The sequence below is a fragment of the Schistocerca americana genome, chromosome 1 (assembly GCF_021461395.2).
Source record: "Schistocerca americana isolate TAMUIC-IGC-003095 chromosome 1, iqSchAmer2.1, whole genome shotgun sequence".
In the NCBI taxonomy this organism is placed as follows: Eukaryota; Metazoa; Arthropoda; class Insecta; order Orthoptera; family Acrididae; genus Schistocerca; species Schistocerca americana.
This window is the reverse complement of record NC_060119.1, coordinates 141,025,512-141,048,325: the sequence shown is the minus strand read 5'-3', so window position 1 is coordinate 141,048,325 and position 22,814 is coordinate 141,025,512. Positions and strand designations below refer to the sequence as shown.

General features: G+C 41.4%; 1 protein-coding gene across 3 annotated transcripts in view; it reads right to left on the bottom strand.

Annotated features, from left to right (window-relative positions):
* Positions 1–11,869: 11,869 nt before the first annotated feature.
* The window catches only part of LOC124620705 (gamma-butyrobetaine dioxygenase-like), a 203,852-nt gene continuing 192,907 nt past the window's right edge, over positions 11,870–22,814 (bottom strand). The window contains exons 7-8 of one of the 3 annotated variants that reach the window (XM_047147090.1): positions 12,814–12,980; positions 11,870–12,703 (exon numbers count right to left, since the gene is read on the bottom strand). In XM_047147090.1, the coding sequence (XP_047003046.1) occupies positions 12,540–12,703; positions 12,814–12,980 (331 nt within the window). In that variant the 3' untranslated portion in view covers positions 11,870–12,539. The remainder of the gene's footprint in view (positions 12,704–12,813; positions 12,981–22,814) is intronic. The other 2 variants (XM_047147089.1, XM_047147088.1) reach the window with 2 other exon arrangements.

The following is a 22,814-nucleotide window of genomic DNA, read 5'->3' as shown; positions in this document are numbered from 1 at the left end:
AGGCCGAGTGGTTCTAGGCGCTTCAGTCCGGAACCGCGATGCTGCTGCGGTCGCAGGTTCGAATCCTGCCTCGGGCATGGCTGTGTGTGATGTCCTTAGCATAGCTGGGTTTAAGTAGTTCTAAGTCTAGGGGACTGATGACCTCAGATGTTAAGTCCCATGGTGATTATAGCCATTTCAACCATTTTTGAAGAGCGTCTATATGCCTACTTAAGAGTCCAGATTCCTCTTATCTTGTGTACGCTGCCCTTACGCGAAATCTACGTTCGTTTCAGTAGAATCATTCTTCAGTCTGCCGCAAATGCCTGTTCTCTGAATTTTTTCAGTAGTGTTTCGCGTAAAGAAGTAATCTTCCCTCCTGGGATTCTCATTTGAGTTCACAAAGCATCTCCTCAGCACTCGCCTATTGATCGAATCTACCCGTAATATGTCTAGCAGCACGCCTGTGAATTGCTTCGGTGTCTTCCTTTTCTTCGACTTGATGGGGATCCCAAATACTGGAGCAGAACTCATGAATGGGTCACACTTGTGTTTTATACGCGTTCTCCTTTACAGATGAGCTACACTTTCCAAAATTTTCCCAATAAATCGAACTTAACTATTATTTTTCTACATTTCCAGCATGCTGCCATTCATCACCCCAAATGGAAAGCCCTTCTCCATCATCCTATAGTCTATTATAATAGGTCAACGACGCCACTCTGCCATTGTCTATAGACCTACTAAAATATCAGCAAATACGGGGGTTGGTACTTATATAGTGGCAACCATTTATTCGCAACCGATACAAAAGAGATACAAGTTTGTACCTGTTACTGTCCTTCAAAGTAGTCACCAGAGTGCGTAGAACCCGTTGCCAGCGATGTGGAAGGCGTGGTATACCGTTAGCAGAGCCTGTTCTGTTGATGATGCGAATGGAGCGGTCTACTGCCTGTCGAATCTCTGGAACAGTTCTGAAGCGAATGCCACGAAGTGGCTCCTTCATATTCGAAATCAAATCAAACTCACAAAAACTTAAGTCCGGGGAGTATGGTTGATGGTACAGTACGTCCCAGTCCCATCGATCGAACAAAGCAGCTACAGCTTGCGCTGAATGCGCCCGCGCATTGTCGTGCAAAATGATGGGTGGCTTGCGCAGAAAGTGTCACCGCTTCTTTCGCAAAGCTGGTCACAGGTGATGCTACAAAAATGAATAGTAATACTGTGCATTGACGGTCTGCCGTGGAGGAACGTAATGTGTTAGGTTAACAGTACCACAGTCGAACGCGAGAATTCTAACTCAGAATGTGCTCAAGGATTCTGCAGCAAAGCGATGTTACGGATATTGGTCTGTAATGTAGCGGGTCCATTCGTTTACCCTTCTTATAGACAGGAATCACCTTCGCTTTTTTCTGGTCGCTTGGGACTTGGCAGTTGACGAGAAATTCGAGATAAATGCAAGCTAAGTAAGGGTCTACTGTTGAAGAATACTTCTTGTAAAATCGAATTGGGATTCCATCCGGATCTCGCAGCTTATTTGTTTTCAACTTTTTCAGCTGTTATTGCTTTGCCTGTTTTTATGCGTATATCTGTGAGATTCGTACGGGATCATGTGTGACGGTCAACCTATGGTATATCTGTACGATAATGTTTTAAATATGAACTTTAGAAGTTTTGGTTTCCTTTTCTGTTTTATTGATACATCAGACTGGTCGACGAGTTACTAAATTGATGCTTTCAACCCGATTAGTGATTTTGCGCGGGACCAAAATTTTATCTGTTTCTCGTGAATATCTTACGCTAACGTTTTATGACTGTGAAAGTTCTTGTATGCGTCGCACATTGATATTTTTATACATGCACGATTTGTTACCAACTACTGCCTGACGACATTTTTATATCGGGAATACAACAATCTCCACTTCCTCAGCGTTTCCCGAACTTTGTTATTAACCCACAGTGTCTTTTCCGTCGTTAATCCACTTACTCGGCACTTCTCCATAGTGTGATTTACAATCAGTTTAACCTTTACCCATATTTCCTCTACGTCCATCATACTGGCACTAACTGATTTTCATTCATTGTCTAAGTAAGATGCTAACAACAGTTTATCTGCCATTTCCAGCCTTTTTGATGGATTTGTTGACTTCAGCAATGGTCGTCGTTGTGATGACATCATGATCATTAATCTCTGTCTGTATAGTGACATTGTCTGTAAGGTCAGGCCTGTTTGTGGCTACAATGTCTAAGGAATTTGCATTGCGTGTGGGTTGTTCAGAACTTCATCGAAAGACTGTATGAATCGATAGACGTCCCAGTCTATAATCGGTAAGTTAAAAGTCGCTAATATTGCATGATTGGGGTACGTCTGCGCTACTGTGCGGAGACTTTCTTTGAATGATTGCGCAACTGTTTTTGAATGATTGTGCAACTGTTACGGCGGAGTCGGGTCCCAGTAAAAACATCCGATGGTTGAGTTCATCTAGGTCTGTCACTCGTGTCCAGATAACTTTGCAGTCAGACTCAATTTCGCTCTCGGTAGACACAACATTTCTGTCGACTGCAATGAATGACTTCTCCTCCTCTGGCGTCTAACCTGTGTTTTCGATATACATTTCACGTCTCGTTAAATATTTCGGAGCTTGCCGCTTCGAATTTCGTTCAGCTCTCGGTTACAAATGTAATTTGAACGCGACTGTTTTGTTGGAGGGGCGTAAATACAGAAACTATTGTTTTTTTTTCGATCGCTTCGGCAATTTACTGCTAAAATTTTGACATTTAAAGTGTGTTTGCTTTGTACGAGACCTGATGTTGCTCTCTGCGTATCGACTGGCGAGAGTTGATCAGAGGGCCTCTAACAAACGCATAGCTTAAAAAAATCTCGTCGGCACTCCACAAGTACTCCGTTGCCCGAGGTAGCTGTTTCTTTCATGCAGTGCACCCCTAACCTGTCAGGACGAGTCCCACAATTCTGCACTCCATAATGCAGGTCCAGAAATCTGCAGTCATCACCATCACAAAATCGACAGAATCTCGACCCCAAATCAAAGGACCCCGTTCAGCTGTGTAAATCTTGAGTTCTGCTAGCACCATGCGTGCAAGGCTAACAACTCCGTAATCCGCCTTTACGAACTGAAGATGGCTTCAGAATCCAAGCGCCAGGCGTCACTGGTGTCAACTTAAGCCTGACTCTCACAAACTTCGAAGCGCTGTTGCAAACAGTCTACGATGTGGTTGATGCTAGCGTGACGTTTCTCCCGGTGCGGTCTTGCTTCCGCCTTACCGTAGCGATTTCCCTCTCCGTATGTACAGACCGTGCTGCTCTGTTCCTGGTTGGTATACCGGGCAACAGTCTCTCAGTGCTGCCGTCAGTGCCCACACCATAGTGCGGCGGCAAAAGCAGTGAAGTGGAGACACTAGTACGGACAGAACATTTGCCCTTGCCTTGCAGCTCCCTTAGATTGTTTTCAAACGACGCTGTGATTTACCGTCTAGTAAAATCATCAGACGATCAATTCCAATTACAAAATGATCTACGAAGTGCATTCAAGTTCTAAGGCCTCCGATTTTTTTTCTAATTAACTACTCACCCGAAATCGATGAAACTGGCGTTACTTCTCGACGTAATCGCCCTGCAGACGTACACATTTTTCACAACGCTGACGTCATGATTCCATGGCAGCGGCGAAGGCTTCTTTAGGAGTCTGTTTTGACCACTGGAAAATCGCTGAGGCAATAGCAGCACGGCTGGTGAATGTGCAGCCACGGAGAGTGTCTTTCATTGTTGGAAAAAGTCAAAAGTCACTAGGAGCCAGGTCAGGTGAGTAGGGAGCATGAGGAATCACTTCAAAGTTGTTATCACGAAGAAACTGTTGCGTAACGTTAGCTCGATGTGCGGGTGCGTTGTCTTGGTGAAACAGCACATGCGCAGCCCTTCCCGGACGTTTTTGTTGCAGTGCAGGAAGGAATTTGTTCTTCAAAACATTTTCGTAGGATGCACCTGTTACCGTAGTGCCCTTTGGAACGCAATGGGTAAGGTTTACGCCCTCGCTGTCCCAGAACACGGACACCATCATTTTTTCAGCACTGGCGGTTACCCGAAATTTTTTTGGTGGCGGTGAATCTGTGTGCTTCCATTGAGCTGACTGGCGCTTTGTTTCTGGATTGAAAAATGGCATCCACGTCTCACCCATTGTCACAACCGACGAAAAGAAAGTCCCATTCATGCTGTCGTTGTGCGTCAACATTGCTCGGCAACGTGCCACACGGGCAGCCGTGTGGTCGTCCGTCAGCATTCGTGGCACCCACCTGGATGACACTTTTCGCATTTTCAGGTCGTCATGCAGGATTGTGTGCACAGAACCCACAGAAATGCCAACTCTGGAGGCGATCTGTTCAACAGTCATTCGGCGATCCCCCAAAACAATTCTCTCCACTTTCTCGATCGTGTCATCAGACCGGCTTGTGCGAGCCCGAGATTGTTTCGGTTTGTTGTCACACGATGTTCTTCCTTCATTAAACTGTCGCATCCACGAACGCACTTTCGATACATCCATAACTCCATCACCACATGTCTCCTTCAACTGTCGATGAATTTCAATTGGTTTCACACCACGCAAATTCAGAAAACGAATGATTGCACGCTGTTCAAGTACGGAAAAAGGCCCCATTTTAAGTATTTAAAACAGTTCTCATTCTCGCTGCTGGCGGTAAAATTCCATCTGCCGTACGGTGCTGCCATCTCTGGGACATATTGACAATGAACGCGGCCTCATTTTAAGACAATACGCATGTTTCTATCTCTTTCCAGTGCGGAGAAAAAAATCGGAGGCCTTAGAACTTGAATGCACCTCGTAGAGAGAATTTCTGCATGATTCGAAAAGTGGCAATTGGCACTAAACAAAGAAAAGTGCGAGGTCATCCACATGGGTACTAAAAGAAATCCGATAAATTTTGGGTATACGATAAATCGCACAAGTCTAAGGGCTGTCAATTCGACTAAATACCTAGGAATTACAATTACGAGCAACTTAAATAGGAAAGACCACATAGATAATATTGTGGGGAAGGCGAAACAAAGACTGCGCTTTGTTGGCAGAACACTTAGAAGATGCGACAACTAAAGAGACAGCGTACACTACACTTGTCCATCCTCTGCTGGAATATTGCTGTGCGGTGTGGGATCATTACCAGGTAGGATTGACTGAGGACATCTAAAAAGTGCAAAGAAGGGCAGCTCGTTTCGTGTTATCGCACAGTAGGGGTGAGAGTGTCACTGGTATGATACGCGAGTTGGGGTGGCAGTCACTGAAACAAAGGCGGTTTTCTTTGCGGCGAGATCTATTTACGAAATTTCAACCACCAACTTCCTCTTCTGAATGCGAAAATATTTTGTTGACACCCAACTACGTAGGGAGAAATGATCATCATAATGAAATAAGAGAAATCAGAGCTCGAACGAAATGATTTAGGTGTTCCTTTTTCCCAAACACCATTCGAGAGTGGATGGTAGAGAAGTAGTAATAGTTAATTATGTGATGTGTTTGTGGGAAGACTGTTAGACACAGAGAAAAAACAGCAAAAACACTGAAGTGGGTACCTATTAAGGTATCGAAGAACCCTCTGTCAGGCACTTAGGTGTGAATTGCAGAGTAACGATGTAGATGTACATCATTGATCCTTCCACAACGCCTCACAAATATATCTGCACTTCTTGCGGGTGATCCTGTCTCCTCTGTTGAAAGAGGTGGTGCCTCTGGTGGTATGAAGGGTACTACGGCTACTACACGATGGCGTTCCAGCTCACTTCCAGATGTCCGAGTGGAGACATCTTGACATTTACCCCACCCGATGGATGGGGCGAAGTGGTTCAGTCGCAGGACGCGCCCAGTTGCCAGAACTCAATCCTTTCGATTCCTAGCAGTGAGGGCACCTGAAACGAGTTGTGTTTGCAAAGCTTATCCCACACGTGCAGCCACTGTAACTATGCATTCATGCTGCCTGTTGCAAATTGATACATTTGAACATGTGCGTCAGTTGCTGCTGCATCATGTTTGCTTGTACTTACAAGGGAACATCCCCATCGCACCCCCTCAGATTTAGTTATAAGTTGGCACAGTGGACAGGCCTTGAAAAACTAAACACAGATCAATCGAGAAAACAGGAAGAAGTTGTGTGTAACTATGAAAAAAAAGCAAAATATACAAACTGAGTAGTCCATGCGGGACAGGCAACATCAAGGCTAACGTCAGCTCAGGAGCGCCGTGGTCCCGCGGTTAGCGTGTGCAGCTGCCGAACGAGAGGTCCTTGGTTCAAGTCTTCCTGCAACAGAAAAGTTTAATTTTTTATTTTCAGATAATTATTATCTGTCCGTCCGATGCGATCACTTTTTTTGGGAGTGGTTATCACATCCACAAGAAAACCTAAATCGGGCAAAGTAGAAGAATCTTTTTACCCACTCGCCAAGTGTACAAGTTAGGTGGGTCGACAACATATTCATGTAATGTGACGCACATGCCGTCACCAGTGTCGAATAGAATACATCAGACGTGTTTTCCTGTGGAGGAATCGGTTGACCTATGACCTTGCGACCAAATGTATTCGGTTACCATTAGAGAGGCACGTCATTTCGTCTACTAATCGCACGGTTTTACGGTGCGGTCGCAAAACACAGACACTAAACTTATTACAGTGAACAGAGACGTCAATGAACGAACGGACATATCATAACTTTGCGAAAATAAAAAAAGTAAAATTTTCACTCGAGGGAAGACTTGAACCAAGGACCTCTCATTGCTCAGCTGCTCACGCTAATCACGGGACCACGGCGCTCCTGACCTCTCATTAGCCTTGATGTTGCCTATCTTGCACATGGACTACTCAGTTTGTGTATTTTGCTTATTTTTTTCATAGTTCCACACAACTTCTTCCTGTTTTCTCGATTGATCTGTGTTCAGTTTTTCAAGATCTATCCACTGTGCCAACTTATAACTAAATCTGAGGGGGGTGCGATGGGGAGGTTCCCTTGTTAGAGATCCGTGGGGGCCACATTAAACACTTTGGCTAATGGTGGTCCCATCATACGAGGATAATCCCAAAAGTAAGGTCTCCTATTTTTTTTATAAGTACATAGATCTGTTTATCTCTACAATGATTTACATCAGTTTACAGCTTGAACATTTAGCTATTTTTCGACATAATCACCATTTCTGTCGATGCATTTTTGTAGAAGCTGCGGCAGTTTTTGTATGTCCATGTCATACCAGCTCGCCGCCATGCTGATGAAGGATGTCGCCACTGGCGTGATTGTTGCTTGGTCTCAGGTGTAAAGTAGTATGCCAAAGTTTCGTCACCCGTGACAATTGTGTCCAGAAAGTTGTCCTGTTCGGCTCCAAGGCGGCGAAGGAATGCGCGGGAAGCATCAACTCGTTGCCGCATGTGGTCCTCAGTCAGCACGCGTGACACCCATCTTGCGCACACCAAGATTCAAGATTCAAGATTCTTTATTAGCCATTGATCATGCAAGATGAAATAGGCTTCGTCAGTACATAAAATAATATTAATATTCCAGACCTCCCGGTAGTTCAATGTTTCCGTTAAAATTCTGTGGGCAGTGCTTCGGGAAACCTCAGGAATCAGCGTGCAGATTTCATCCAGGGTGATCAACCGATCTTCACACATGCTTTGCTCAACCTTCAACACTGTCTCCTCAGAAACTGACGGTCTCCTGCTCCTTTGTTCGTCGTGAAATTCGGTCCGACCAGCTGCAAACTCTCTTCACCACTTAGACATTTTTGACATCCATGCACGACTCACCATACACTTCCGTCAATTGGCGACGGATTTCAATCGGCGCATTGCCCTTTGCGTTCAAAAACTAAATAACTGCGCCCAAATCGCACTTGGCGGTTAACATCCAACGGGAGCTCCATTCTCAACAGCTTCCAAGCCAGGACTGAGCGCCAGAGCGCGGCGTGTGCATGTTCACACACAGCGCGTGAAGCACTTTCCATAACAGTGTGACCAACTGCCACACAAACAGAGTTCTGTACATATAAAAAATAGGAGATCTTACTTTTGGGATTACCCTTGTGGCCTGTGCACTGTACAGGGATGGTGAATTAATAAATACCCTATATCACAGACACCATACATTTCTGGCCATGTCATCATGTTACCTCTTTTGCTCCTTATTATCTCGGCGACCGTTTCCTTTAGTTTGCCGTCATTTAGCAAAATCACCATTTATAAAGGAAGATCACATAGCGCGTTTCTCATTCATAAACTGTATTTTAAAGTTGTTTTTTGTAAGAAGAAGTTATGCCTCATGTTAGAGGCAGAAACGTCTATTGGAACATGTCGGAATTCAACTGCAGCAGGGACTGTGCCTATCGAGACTGATGCTCGTGTAGATCGGCATCCCACAACTGTCATGCAAAAGCGGAATCGAAGGGTTGACTGTACTCAGTCAACGCCTTGCAGGCTCTAAACGGCGCCACCCGACTATCACCAAAGAGGAGATATTCTAAACTCGGCCACAGCCACCCCTCATACCTGGGTTGAGTTACAAGCTGAGGTGATAAAAGTCGTGCGATACCTCCTAATCTCGTGTCGGACCTCCTTTTGCCCGGCATAGAGAGGCAGCTCGACGTGGCGTGGACTCAATAAGTCGTTGGTAGTCCTCTGCAGAAATACTGAGCCATGTTGCCTCTATAGCTGTCCGAATTGCGAAAGTGTTCCCTGTGTAGCAATTTATGCATGAACTAACCTCTCGGTTATGTCCCGTAAATGTTCGATGGGATTCGTCTCGGGAAATCTGGTTGCCCAAATCATGTGCTTGAATTGTCTCGAATGTTCTTCGAACCAGTCGTGAACGATTGTAGCCTCGAGATGGGGCATTTTCATCCATTCTAGTATCTGAACAAAACTATTTCCATCAATGATCGGTTCAGTTGGAGCAGAGGACCATTCCATTCCATGTAAACGCAGCCCACACCGTTATGGAGCCACTGTCAGCTTGGACAGTGCCTTATTGACAGTTTAGGTCCATGGCTTCGTGGAGTCTGCGCCACACTCACACTACCATCAGCTTTTACCAGCTGAAATCGGGACTCATCTGACCAGGCTGCGGTTTTCCAGTGATCTAGGGTCCAACTGACATGGTCACGAATCCAGGAGAGGTGCTGCAGGCGGTGTCGTGCTTTTAACAAAGGCACTGACATCAGTCGTCTGCTGCCATATCCCATTAACTGCAACATTCGCCGCAGTGTCCTAACAGATACGTTCGTCTTATATCCCACACTGATTTCTGCAGTTATTTCACGCATTAAGGCTTGTCTGGTAGCAATGACAACTCTATGCAAACTCTGCTGCCCTCGATCGTTAAGTGAAGCCCATCAGTCTCTCCGTTGTCTATGCTAAAAGGTAATGCCTGAAATCTGGTATTCTCGGGACGCTCTTGACACTGTAGATCTCGATATATTGAATCCCCTAACTATTTCCGAAGTGGACCGTCTGATGCGTCTAGTGATAACCACCATTCCACGTTCAAAGTCTGTTAATTCCCATATTGAGGTCACAATCACGTCAGAAACCTTTTCACATGAATCATCTGAGTTCAAACGACAGCTCTGGCAATGCACTGCACTTTTATATCTTGTGTACACGATTGTACTGCAATCTGTATATGTGCATATTGCTGTCCCATGACTTTTGTCAACTCAGTGTAGGCTTATTTGCAGTAAGACAAGTATCCACTGAATTTTTAAAATTCTCAATCTGTAACAGTTTGATAAATGTAATCCAACTATCTATTCACAAATTCATCTATGGAGTAGAGCGAACTGTCAAGCAGAAATGATTTCAATTTGTTTTCAAAATGTTAACTATCAGCCAGCGCCTTTAATTCGCCAGGATGTTGGTGAAATATTTTTATTTCTATGCACTTTGTTCCCTTCTGTGCAAGAGTATGGTTAAGTTGTGGGTAGTGGAGGCAATTTCTATTCCTAGTGTCATGTCCAGGAATGTTACTATCACTTCGAAATTGTTATTTAAACAATTGCCTTTATGAAGTCCAAGGATGGACACCAGCATGTTTCTGTACAATGAATACTTTGTACCTATTTGTGATCGCCCCCTGAAAATTACTCCATATGAATCAGCGGATGGAAGTATGTAAAGTAAGCTAATTTTCTAATGTTTCCATTACCAAAAATCAGCAATTAACCATAGAGGAAATCCTGTTGTACTTAAGATCTGTAATATGTGATTTCCAGTTTAAGTTCTGATCAATATGCACACACAGAGCTTTTACAGTCAATTTTACATATTTTCCTCCCCTTGAGCTGTACAGTTGATGATTATGAACGATGATGTACCTTGCCTTGTAAAGAATTTAATGAACTGTGTTTGTTATAAGTTAAGTGATGGACCATTTACTGAGAACTAAACAATAATGTTGTCCATCTCCGTGGCTGAGCAGTCAGCGTAGATGGCTGCCATGTGGAGGAACCAGGTTTGAGCCAGGTACTGCTAAGGATTATTCCTCAATGGAAGGACTGGTACGGGGTACACCTCGTGATGCCAATTCAGGAGCTACATGACTGAACAGTAGCGCCTCCACAGTCTTGAAAGTCTGCAAAGCGGCTGGAAGATTTGGTGTGCTGACCACATGCCCCTCCATACCAGACTCATGATGTCGCAAGGCAAAGGTGTAGTGGCTGGTAGACATCCCTTGAGCCTTCATGGCCTGAACAAGGAGATCATTACAATGCAGATGAGTATTATCCTTCAAATTATCAAGGCAACATCATATGAGTCTTCAATAAACTACTTTCATGATTGCTCTTGATTGGTTTTCATGCTTTTAGTACTTTTTAAATTGGTTTTCATGCTTTTAGTACTTTTGTATTCAAACAGACACACACACACACACACACACACACACACACACACACACACACACACACACACACACGGGGGAAAATGGAAATACACAGTGTAGTTTTCAAAAAAGTGATTTAAAAATCTGTATTATGCAGGTTTTTAACAGGGTGGGAACTTAAACTTTGTTTAGGGCAGTTTAGAAGTCGCCATTCCTCTTCCAAAATATTAAAAATATTCCACATCCCCAGTTTACATCCCCCCCCCCCCCCTCCTGCACTAAAAGCTATAGTACAAGTTATAATCAAACTGTGGAAAATCCAGGATGGACTGTAACTGTATTATGAAAATGGAAGTTGCTACTCACCATATAGCAGAGATGCTGAGTCGCAGATAGGCAAACAAAAAGACTGTCACAAATTAGCTTTCGGCCGGTATGGCCTTCATCAAAAATAGATCACACACGCACACACACACACACACACACACACACACACACACACACACACATGGTAATGCAATTGGCTTCAGTTGCCAGAGACTGCTTTACTTTCAAGGATTCTATCACGTTTGTATTAATAACATGTCGTGTGTATGTGAGTTGCATTTGCATTTGCGTGTATGTGGGGGAAGGGTGGGGGGGGGGGGGGGTGTCTGTCGTCTATTTTTGACAAAGGTCATAGTGGCCAAAAGCTAATTTGTGACAGTCTTTTTGTTGTGCCTAACTGAAACTCAGCATCTCCACTATATAGTACGAGTTAGTACATGAAAGTACTAGGATCACAAGCCAGCGATTAACGTTCATTTTCCTCTGGGTAGCAAATCAGGTCTTAAAAGTGTGGACATGTGGGTGCAAAATGGAGAGTCTATATAGACAGGCATCATCCATTTCCCAGTTATGACCCTGCAAAAAAGTAAACTATGTGATGTGTTTGTGGGAAGACTGTTAGACACAGAGAAAAAAACAGCAAACACACTGAAGTCGGTATTTATTAAGGTACCTGTACCTGTACCCCTAGCATCCTATGTATATATACTGCACCGTAATCAGTCTTGGTAGTTTTTCGATATAGTAATTATTAAAATATGTAAGAAAAATTGTTTAAATTTTTCCATTTTAGGTTATTTCTTTCCAAATATCTAGCTACTTTTCTCTGTGGTACATGACTTGTTGATTCTTACTATACATGTGTAGGTCATATGAATTCTTATTCTCATAGGGTTTTAAGTTTCTAAGGTATTTCCCTAGATCTCTGTGGTTAGATAACTTCTGTACAATTAAGTTATTTATTACACTTTGCTATAAAAAAGGCAGTTTATTTTTGAGAAAAGCATGACTAGTAATAATACTGAGTCTTTTCATTTCACTGCTAACTTTGTTCTTATTTCTAAGTTTTTCCATCAATCACATTTCTTATCCAGATAAATATAACTGAACAAGAATGTTGAAGTTCCATACTAAAATGTTTTTACAGTGTATGATATCTTACAAATGCTTATGATGGAATGAACAGTACTTTGTTTAATAGAGAAAAAATGATGTATCACAATATCCAATCTGGTTTTATAAGTTCTTTTGTTGTTTGAATCGTAATTTAACACTTCAGCCTTGCACTGTCATCATTCCATAGTTAAATGATGTGCTTCAGTTTCCTTTTTTATTGCCACCAAATCCTGTCTCATGTTTTTAGCATTCCAGCATTTTGACGAAGCACTCTAATTCGTGCATAGGCAATATCCCAGTCAAGATATACACCTATGATATGTCTTTCATGGCCAACATTGTCAGTGTAACCTTCACGTGCATGAATCAGACGAATATTATCAAATGTCAGTATGTCACCTGGAAAAAAGAAATGCCAGAAAATATGTAAGAGGAATAATCATTATTTCTCCTGCACAGATGTCAACATCTTTTTGAATCAATATTAAAGATACAACAACTTCTCCTACCTGGTGAATTCTTCAACATAACAACATTTTCTGGATGGTAAAGTGCTTTTGTGAAGGCATGATATGCTTTGTACCACGATACAGCAGTCTCCAAAGGTACATTAAAGTGAGAGTCTCTCTGTGGCTGGCTGTAATTTATTCTTATGATTTGTCCAAACATGTCTTCACTGAAAAATCACAGATGATAACATTGATTTCCTTGCTAGCTGATGACTGATGGAAGATTATAATTATTATAATGTCAGCAAAGAGTAGCACACAACAGAGTAACAGAAAACAGATTAATAAACTGCTGCATATGAAACAGTTAAAATTTATCTTACAAAAACATACATATTATAAACAATTACTTTGTGCAACAAACAAAGGTATTTCCTGTATTAATTAATCTCAAGTTTGTGTTGCTTCTTTCTTTTGCACAGTGTTTTCTTTCTTTGGCATGTTGTTATGAAATTTTAAATCCTAACCAAACAGGAAGAATCGACAGTCTCCTTCTAAATAGCAGATCTTTAGCTTTAATAAACTTCTGTGTTGTCTCTCTCTCTCTCTCTCTCTCTCTCTCTCTCTCTCTCTCTCTCTCTCTCTCTCTCTCTCTCTCTAGGTTCATTACAATTTGACTTATTAAGATATCCATGACTAAATACTTTCAGTCTGTTAAATGCATTTTTTCCTTCAACAATTGATGAAACAAAAAAAGTGAAATCAAATAAAATTAGCAGGACAGGTAGAGGTTTTAATTACAAAAGATAATAGGATAAGCAAATGATGATGGTAAAAATTTGATTGAATTATTTAGAGAAGATTTACATTACTTGTGGCTATATAGGCAATAACTGTGGCATTTGAGGAAACTGGAAAGTTGTAGGAAATTGTCCTAAATCATGAAATAAGAGATACAGATGTCTAACCAGGAAGAAGATATCTGTCATAAGACCTCAAAGAACAAGACTAAATACATAACAGCTTTTTTGTTAAAACAGAACTATTTTTTGTCTTCTGTATTCTGATTGGGCGAAGGGAATAATGCCCATCCATATACCCCAGAGACAAAGTACAGGTCCAGAGAATGGAAGCATTCAAGATATCCAATGAAGAATAAAATCCAGTTGATCCCACTTTCTAACAGGGTCATGCTGAATGTGTTTCGAAATGCAAAAGAAGCTTGGCTTCATTTGTGAAGGATAGTGGATGACCAGTGACATTGTGTGGCAGTTAATAGCAATTATGATCCATGGAATAAGCAAATAACTGAACTAAAATAAACTTGTGCTTCTTTGTAATAATGTAAGACCCTACACAACCATGACAACAGTAGTTCCTTTGAGGGGGGGGGGGGGGGGCATGAAGTGTAGATCACAGATTTACTTCAGATTTTGTGCACTTCTGTAGTCAGTTATGACAACACAATGTGCAAATAGTAAGCCATACTACTTAGCCAATTTTGAGAAAATTGCAAGAGAAGTATTATGCATTTAATAAGTACTGGTGCAGTGTTATTCTGAGCCTGAAATGGCACTGATCAGGTGGTTAGTGTTCAAGTTCCATAATTGGCACATCACTAGATCAAATCCACACTCATTTCGTGTATGTTTTTTTAAATGCATATTTTTTTAAAGACTGGTCATATTATTTCACATGTATGACATTTTAAAAATAAGGTAATGAAGAAATATGTGCATTTGCATGAACTTTTATACTGTACTCTGAGAATGTGATTTTCGAAAAATTTGCTCTTATACTCTTCATTCTTGTTACTTTATTTATTTATTTTATTTTATTTATTTTCATGTTCTAGAGATCCTGATATGAGTGTATTGCTAGGATGTAGAACATGTCAGATTATTACAGTAATAACCATATCTAAATAGTCATGAGACATACAAACTAAATCACATATTAACAGATACATGAGGTTCAAGTGTTGAAACAACACAGTTTACAGTAGTAATAATGATTACACAAACAAATTATAAGCCTTCATTGTAATATACATAGAATACATTCTGTCATCAGTTGATATGCCAGTGCTACATAGTCAGATCTTATGGGAATGCTTATAATTAAACACATTGTACTAATTGTTTGTTACACACTATCAAAACATTCCTGTAAAGAATACAAAAACTATTGAAAAGATAAAGTTTCAGCAGTTTTTGGAATTTAGTCATATCCTCAATCACTGATTTAACATGAAATTGAAGTTTATTGTACACTTTTATGCTTGCTAATGTACTTCTTTCTGTACCATGCTGAGATTTTTGTATCTTTGTGAAGACCATGTTTACTACTTATATCATGATCATGATATTCACTGTTTGTTTTGCAAATTGTATGATTATTGTTGACGAAGCACATTAGGGAAAAAATGTACTGAGATGGCATGGTGAGGAACCCGAGCTTGTTTGAATAAGTTTCTGCAAGAGCATCTGGGGTGCACCCTAGACATAATTCTGATGACTCTTTTCTGTGCAATAAAGACTTTGTTTGGTTATGGCTGGTTACCCCAAAATATGATGCCACATGTCGTAAGTGAATGGAAATATCCTAGGTATGCAGCTTTGTTTCCAAGTCACAAACAGAGGCAATTGAGCGAGTGGCAAATGCTGCTGAATTCAGTCTTTTACATAGGTTGCTGATGTGAACTGATAGTTCAGGTTGCTGTTTATTTGTAATGCCATGAATCTGGAAGACTCAACTCTCAATATCTCTTTGTCACCACATTTTATTTCAATATTTTCCTGTTTTTATTTGCTGTTTGTAACTGAATGAATAGACCCTTATTCACATTGTGACAGACCATTTGAGAGTAAATTAATCATTAACAAGGTCTCACTGCTATGCAAGTCAACTGTCAAATGAGGCTTGTCTCTGTGTCTGCTGGTTGAAGCAACCAGGTGCAAAGTAGTTCTGGGTATCTTACCCGACTGCACATATGAGGCATTTTGCAAATCACAATAGGCATACATGTTCAACAAAAAATGTATGGGTTTGGTTATTAACATGCCAATAATTATAAATATAATATTTTTGTGACAATTAAAATTACTAAAAAGCCATATGTAGGTGTTAGCTGATTAATTCAATCCTATCCTGTGTTGGTCTCATGCCCCCTGATGAAATGGGATGACCTAGAAATGTTACTTTCTATTGTCATAAGTGGTGTTTTTCCATGTTCACTGTTACACCTAACCACTCCAGGTTGTTGCAGATCTGTTCAAGGTCTTCACCTCATGTAGTGAAGGAGAAAAAATGAGTGCATCATCCACGTGTGGAAAGCATATGAAAGTTTGTACAGTCCAGAGCTGATCAATCTCTGCCACATTTGTGCCATATTTCTCAGTCTGAAAGGCATGTATAAAAATTCAAATTGCCCAAAGGGGCTAATAGCAGCAGTTTTAGAAATTTCCTCTGCTGGCATCAGTATTTGCACATATGCCTCCTTATAGTATATGACACTGAAAACTTAGGTGTCTGATAGTGAATGGGAAAAATCTAGGATGTTGTTTACAGGAAATCAATCATGGATGGTTCTGACATTAAAGGATCAAATCTCAGATAAGCAAAGGAGGGTAGAGATGTTACAACAGAGTAGAGAATTTAATGAAATACTAAGTGCTCAGAACACATTGAGTAGAGTGGAGGAATGTCCACGGAAATTAGTAGTACAGAAAGTGCAAGAAAAAGTAGAATCTGCAAGCAATGTACTTAATTCTGTGTATAATATAGAAGAAAACCCTAATTAGTATCAAAAGTTGTGGGAAGAACTGGAATGAGATTCCAAATACCAGAACAATTTTAAGATATTGCCTCAGTTCAATGCCTTTAAGAGGGAATTTAGAAGTCCAAGTGAGCTTAGTAAAGTGTACAATGATCATAAACCTCAGTATGATAAAAAATTTAACTCATAATGAACACGGAGATGAAAATTTGAGATTGGGGTTCACTGATAGGTGTGAGAGTATGCTTGCCAGTAGAGATATTCATGTGTGTTCTGGATTTAAATTCTGTAGTAATATCTATGTAAACATCAATGAGTATTTAAAAGATGCTTTAACCTATGGATGTGAATTTATTAAGTTACTATGTGAACTACTGTTGGTTGGGAGAATGAAATTTATTAGCAATAGACATATGGAGTGACTTGTATTTTACACTATGTAAGTGAGATGTACAAACCTGTAAGAAGTGAATGGTTTAGCAGAGAAGCAGTAAGAGACTTAAAGTGTGCATATTCTCCTGACCCTGGAGGAGGCTAACGAATATTGTGTTTACAGCACCCAAAAGTCATTATGGATCCAAGTACCAAGTTAAACAGTTATTAAACTGTAGGTAGGCCTAGGGTAGATTTTAAAGCTGTAAGTTGGATTTTTATGATTTTATTTATTTTCATTACTTACCTGCAGTGAATGTGTACACACTTATTTATTTATTGTCATAAGAAGAAAGAAGAAAGTTATCAGAGTTTAAATATTTACATAATGTAAGAAGTTTTGTTATGTTTTCAACTGTAGCATCAGAAACTTTAGTTGTTAAATAGAGTCGTTGGCTTTACACAACAGAGTGTATGGTTAAAGTCAAACCAAGTTCTCATGGGCAAAATGGCCCAACTGTGTAACGTATATTACAATCACTTCATCAGGGTTGTGTATTAAATGAGTAATGAAGAAAGTAAATGTCAAACTGGCATTCATTTACACTGTTGTTCAGAAAACTTGTTAGCAACATCAATTGAATGAAGGAATGAGGAAGGGAAACCACTCCCTGAAAAACATCATGACATGCAAACATGTACGCAAGATGAAACAGCTCAGTGTATCAATTGTTTGATCACTGAAGCAATGAAATTAGGCAAACAGTAGTCAGTTGTGGGTACTTTTATAATATGACTTATGAACGTGAAGGGATGAAAGATTAAGATTTGTACATATTTACTCATTAAAGTTTTAAAAGGGGTAATATGTTCCTGCTAGAAGAGTTTAAAGTATCTAGAATAAGAACAACAATATTTTAATGTAGCATTTAGTAGTGAAGATTTTACAGATGTTACAGCACTCCCCTACAATGATCAGTGGTCTGAAATATGGTAACATCAATAATAACCTCTTTGTAATACCAGCACTGGGATACCAAATGAAAAGAAGTGTAGGCATGTATGTGAATTTAGAGGGGCATCAGAATGCAAGTAAATAGTGACCAAGAATAGCTGAAAGGCTAAGGAGCAACATCTTCATTTAAATGAATAGGGCAAAATGGTAGGACGCTTTGTACATTGGTGAGTGTTTCTGATGCCATGCACCTGATATAATGACTGTATTGGAGAGTACCCAGGCCAGGTGAATCCACAGAAGGAATGACTTGACCCTTATTAGGGAAGTAGATTTGTAAAGGAACACTGGCATCTTAAATTGAAAGTTAACTAAGAAGTACCTACCCATAGAAAGTGGTGTAGAAGGAAGTAATTGTTCTCTTCATGAAGTGTTCTCCAAACTAGTACAATGCAAAGAGACTTACCTGGCTGGTGTCAAAGGAGGACAACAGCATTAACTGTACAAGTGTCTGGGATTTGAATTTAGCAATCACAGATGAAATTTACAGATTAGCATGTAGCTAAATGGGTACACAAAAATTTAAGCATTTAGTCAAAGTAGCAGTGGCTACCTTGTTTGCTTAAGAGAGCCACAGTATATGGTCATCAATGTAACATGCCAAGGCAAAAAGATTTCATAATGTGTGTTGGCAGATACAATGGAAATATACAGATAATTGGCTAAACCAACTGTAGGCATAAAGTTACAGGTATGTTAAGAGTGAGATGACTTAATAAGAAATACAGTCTCAGCAGAGTGAACTATTATGCATATGAACTGACTAAAATTACAGTGAAAGGTAATTTTCAGATGTAATGGTTGAAATGGAGAGCAGAACACTCATTCATTCTTAAAAGGAAAGTTTGTGTATGTGGAAATGTTTACAGTCATATAAACTGAGAAGTGGTTGTTGTGACATATATGAAACTATGTGATCAAAAGCAGTGCACCTGGTAAATACAAAAAAGGGCTCCAAGTAATAAAGATAGAAGTGAAAGTTACTGAATTGCAGTTGAAAGAGAAGAGCTAAGCTCTCATCTACTTTCTAAGTTATGCAATAAATGTCAGAACAGGCCAAATGGGACATTAATTGTAAATAGTGTTACAGTAAATAAAATAGCCATGTTGCAGGATGTTGTAGATAGTTAATTAAAATGGTTTACATGACACCTTTCATCTTGGTGTGCAGATATGAAGGGTGACCAGACATTTTTATGAAATGATATGTCCCACTTCCAGGATTCTATGACAACGAAAGATGTAGTAAGCGCAGGGCATGGGGTGGGGGTGGGGGGATATTATTATGATATGTGTAGATGGGAGAACATTGTAAACCCACCACATCCACAAGATGGGGCAGCAAGCGGGTGTCTCCACCTGCTGTTGGTTGTTCGTTTTGTTATAGGGTGCAATAACAACTGGGGTCATACGTGCCCAAGTCAGAAGTATAGAATATGAAGACACAGAGGAGATAAAAAACGACTATACATCAATCCCAATTGAGACAAGAGAAATCAGCTAAGAACAGGAAAATGGAGAAAGGGCTACAAAGGACACCATACAGAAACATAGGTCCAGAACTAAAAATTGGCCTTCGCCATATTGCTATGACAGATAAGAAGTAAACCGTGATTGACAGCCCACGCGTCATTTGCAAAAATGGCCGATAACTCAGACAGCAAACACAAGCGGGAACATAAATGGTTAAGAAATGGGCATTTCATCAGGAAGTGGTGGACAGTTAAAACTTGGGCACAATGTATACAAAGTGGTGGGGGAGCGCCACTTAATAAATGACGATGGTTTAAAAGGCAGTGCCCTATACACAACCTAATTGAAATGACCTCTTCCCAGCAGGAGGGCTGAGAGGAGGTCGTCCAAGCCACTGGGAGAGGCTTAATGATCTGGAGCTTATTCCCATATCAGGAGGACCAATGGCAGTGCCAGAGTGACACCACCTCCTGACAGATGGCAACACAGAGATCACTGGAGGGAATGTAGGAACTAGTGGGCTGAGGTACAAGGACTGCAGCCTTGGCAGTGGTGTCAGCAGCCTCATTTCCTGCCAGACCGACATGACCGGGAACCCACATAAACATCACAGTGCCTCCACCAAGAGAGAGCAAGTGACTTTTCCTGGACCCATTGCACTAGGGGGTGGGTGGTGTACAGACTATGAAGGACACTGAGAGAGTCTGAGCAGAGGACGCAATTGAAAAGTCTGTGTTGCTGAATGTACTACATGGCCTGGTACAGAGTGAAGAGCTCTGCTGTAAATACTGAGCAGTGTGTCAGAGGTCAATATTGAAAAATTGTGACACCGATGATGAAGGCACACCCGACACCACAGTCAGTCTGAGAGCCATCAGTATACGTAAAGGTACTATCGCAAAGTTCCATGCAAACTTATAGTGATAGAGCAAGGCTGGAGTGGTGTCCTTAGGAAGCAAATGAAGGCTAATGTTAACATGGGCTGCTGCATGAAGCCAAGGATGTGAAGGGTTCACACCCACCAGGAATTTTACAGGTAGTATGAAGTTAAGCTGCTGGAGCAAGTGCCAAAAGTGGACTCCAAGAGATAACAAAGAGAGATGCACCCTATACTAGTGGTCAAAGAAATCATTGAAAAAGGAGGAGCAGGATGGGTGGCCATGCATGGCAGACAAATAGCATGCATACCTGCTGAGGAGAAAGTCATGGTGATAGGACAGTGGTAGTTCAGCTGCTTCAGCATACAGACTCTTAACCAGGCTAGTGTAAAAGGCACCAGTCGCCAAATGGATGCTACAATTGTGGATAGTGTTGAAATGGTGCAAGAGGATGGATGTGCAGATGCATAAACAAAGCACCCATAGTCTAGTTTCAAATGGACAAGGGACCGGTACAAACAGATGAGGGTGGTTTAATATGCACCCCAAGAAGTACCATTGAGGACGCGTAGGACATTGAGGCATCACGTATACCTGCCAGGTAAGATACGTGGGAGGACCAAGAGTGTTTCCTATCGAGCATGAGGCTCAGGAATTTCGTAGTTTCAACGAACGGAAGAGCAACAGGCCCAAGATGTAAAAACAGTGAAAGAAAGCAATTCCTCCGCCAGATATTAATACAAATGGTTTTGTCAGTGGAAAAACAAAAGCTATTGTCAATGTTCCATGAGAAAAGACAATCAAGACACCACTGAAGACCCCACTCAAGAATACAGGTCTGTGGAGAACTGCAATAGATGGCAAAATCACCAATGGAAAGGGAGCCAGAGATGCCAGGTGGGAGACGGATCCTTAAAGGGTTAATGGCGATAGCAAAGTGGATATCGCTCAGGACGGAACCCTGAGGCACACGTGTTTCCTGGACAAAGGTGTCCAACAACGAAAAATCAGTCTTTTAAACATTCCTGAAGGAAACGCGTCAGGTGGCCATGGAAGCTCCATGTGTAGAGAGTATGGAGGCTACCAGTTCTCCAGCAGGTGTCATAGGCCTTCTCCAAATCAAAAAACACAGCCACAGTCTGGTATTTCCACAGAAAACCATTTATGATATGAGTGGACAAAGTAACGAGCTGGTCAACTGCACAGCGGCACACTCGAAATCCACACTGTGCAGTCATTAGTAAAATGCGAGACTTGAGGCACAATACCAGCCGGGCATGAATCACACATTCCATCACCTTGGAAACACAACTGGTGAGAGAGATGGGGAGGTAGCTAGAAGGAAGGTTTTGTCTTTACCATCTTTCCTTCCGGGAAACATGCTCTGTGCCCAGATGCAACTGTACATATTAAACAGAAAGGTCTTGTCCACAAGTGAAAGGTCCTGCAACATCTGAATGTGGACAGCGTCTAGCCCTGGGTCAGAGGATCAGGATGAACAGAGAGAATGATATAGCTCCATCATAGTAAAGGTGGCATTGTAGCACTCATGATTCTGAGAAGAGAAAGGTATCACCCAAACCTCCTCCGCTAATTTCCAATGAAGGAAGGCATGGAGATAGTAGGAAGAGCTCAAAATTTCCACAAAATGGTGACCCAAGGTGTTGGAGATAGCAGTAGGGTCAACAATGACATTGTCTGCTACTGTCAGGCCAGAAATTGGCGAATGGATTGGTCCCAGAGGGCCTTTGGAGGTTGTCCCACATGACAGAGGAAGGGGTGGAACTGTTAAAAGAACTAGTGAATGAAATCCAGTTAGCTTTTTTGCTATCCTGAAGAACGCAATGACACTTTGCACAAATTTGTTTATAATGCATGCAGTTTGCCATGGTAGGGTGGTGGTTAAAAAGGTGGAGAACACGTCTCTGCACATGAATTGTGTTGCGGCATGCCTCAGTCCACCAAGGGACTGGAATGCGATGTGGCAAAGAGGAAGTGTGAGGAATGAAATGCTCTGCAACATTAAGAAAAACGTTGGTAAGATATTCCACCTGGTCAGCACAACTGGGGAAATCTTGTTCTTTGAAGATTGTCAGGGAGGAGTAAAGCCACCAGTCAGACTTAGTAAGCTCCCATTTGGGTGTGCACAGAGTTGGGGTAGGAGCCAGCAAATGTATGGGGAATGGTCACTCAAGTAGGTGTCAGAAAGAATGGACAACTCAAGATGATGGGCAAGCTGAGCAGCACAGAAGGATAGGTGCAAATGGGAAGAGGTGTCTGAGGAGTCAGAAAGGAATGTGGGTGCCCCAGTGTTAAGGCAGAAGAGGTTAAGCTGATTAAGAAGATCAGCCAAGACAGCACCTCTCTGAGAGGTTCTCCACATTAAAGTCACCAAGTAGCAGAAATGGTGGAGGTAGCTGCTCAATAAGCTGAAGGAAGTCTGCCCTTGTGACTCTGAATGATGGAGGGAAAAATTCAAGTGAGGGATGAAAAGGTGAACTGCAACAGCTTGAAGATGGGTAGTCTGGGAGATGGGTTGACTATG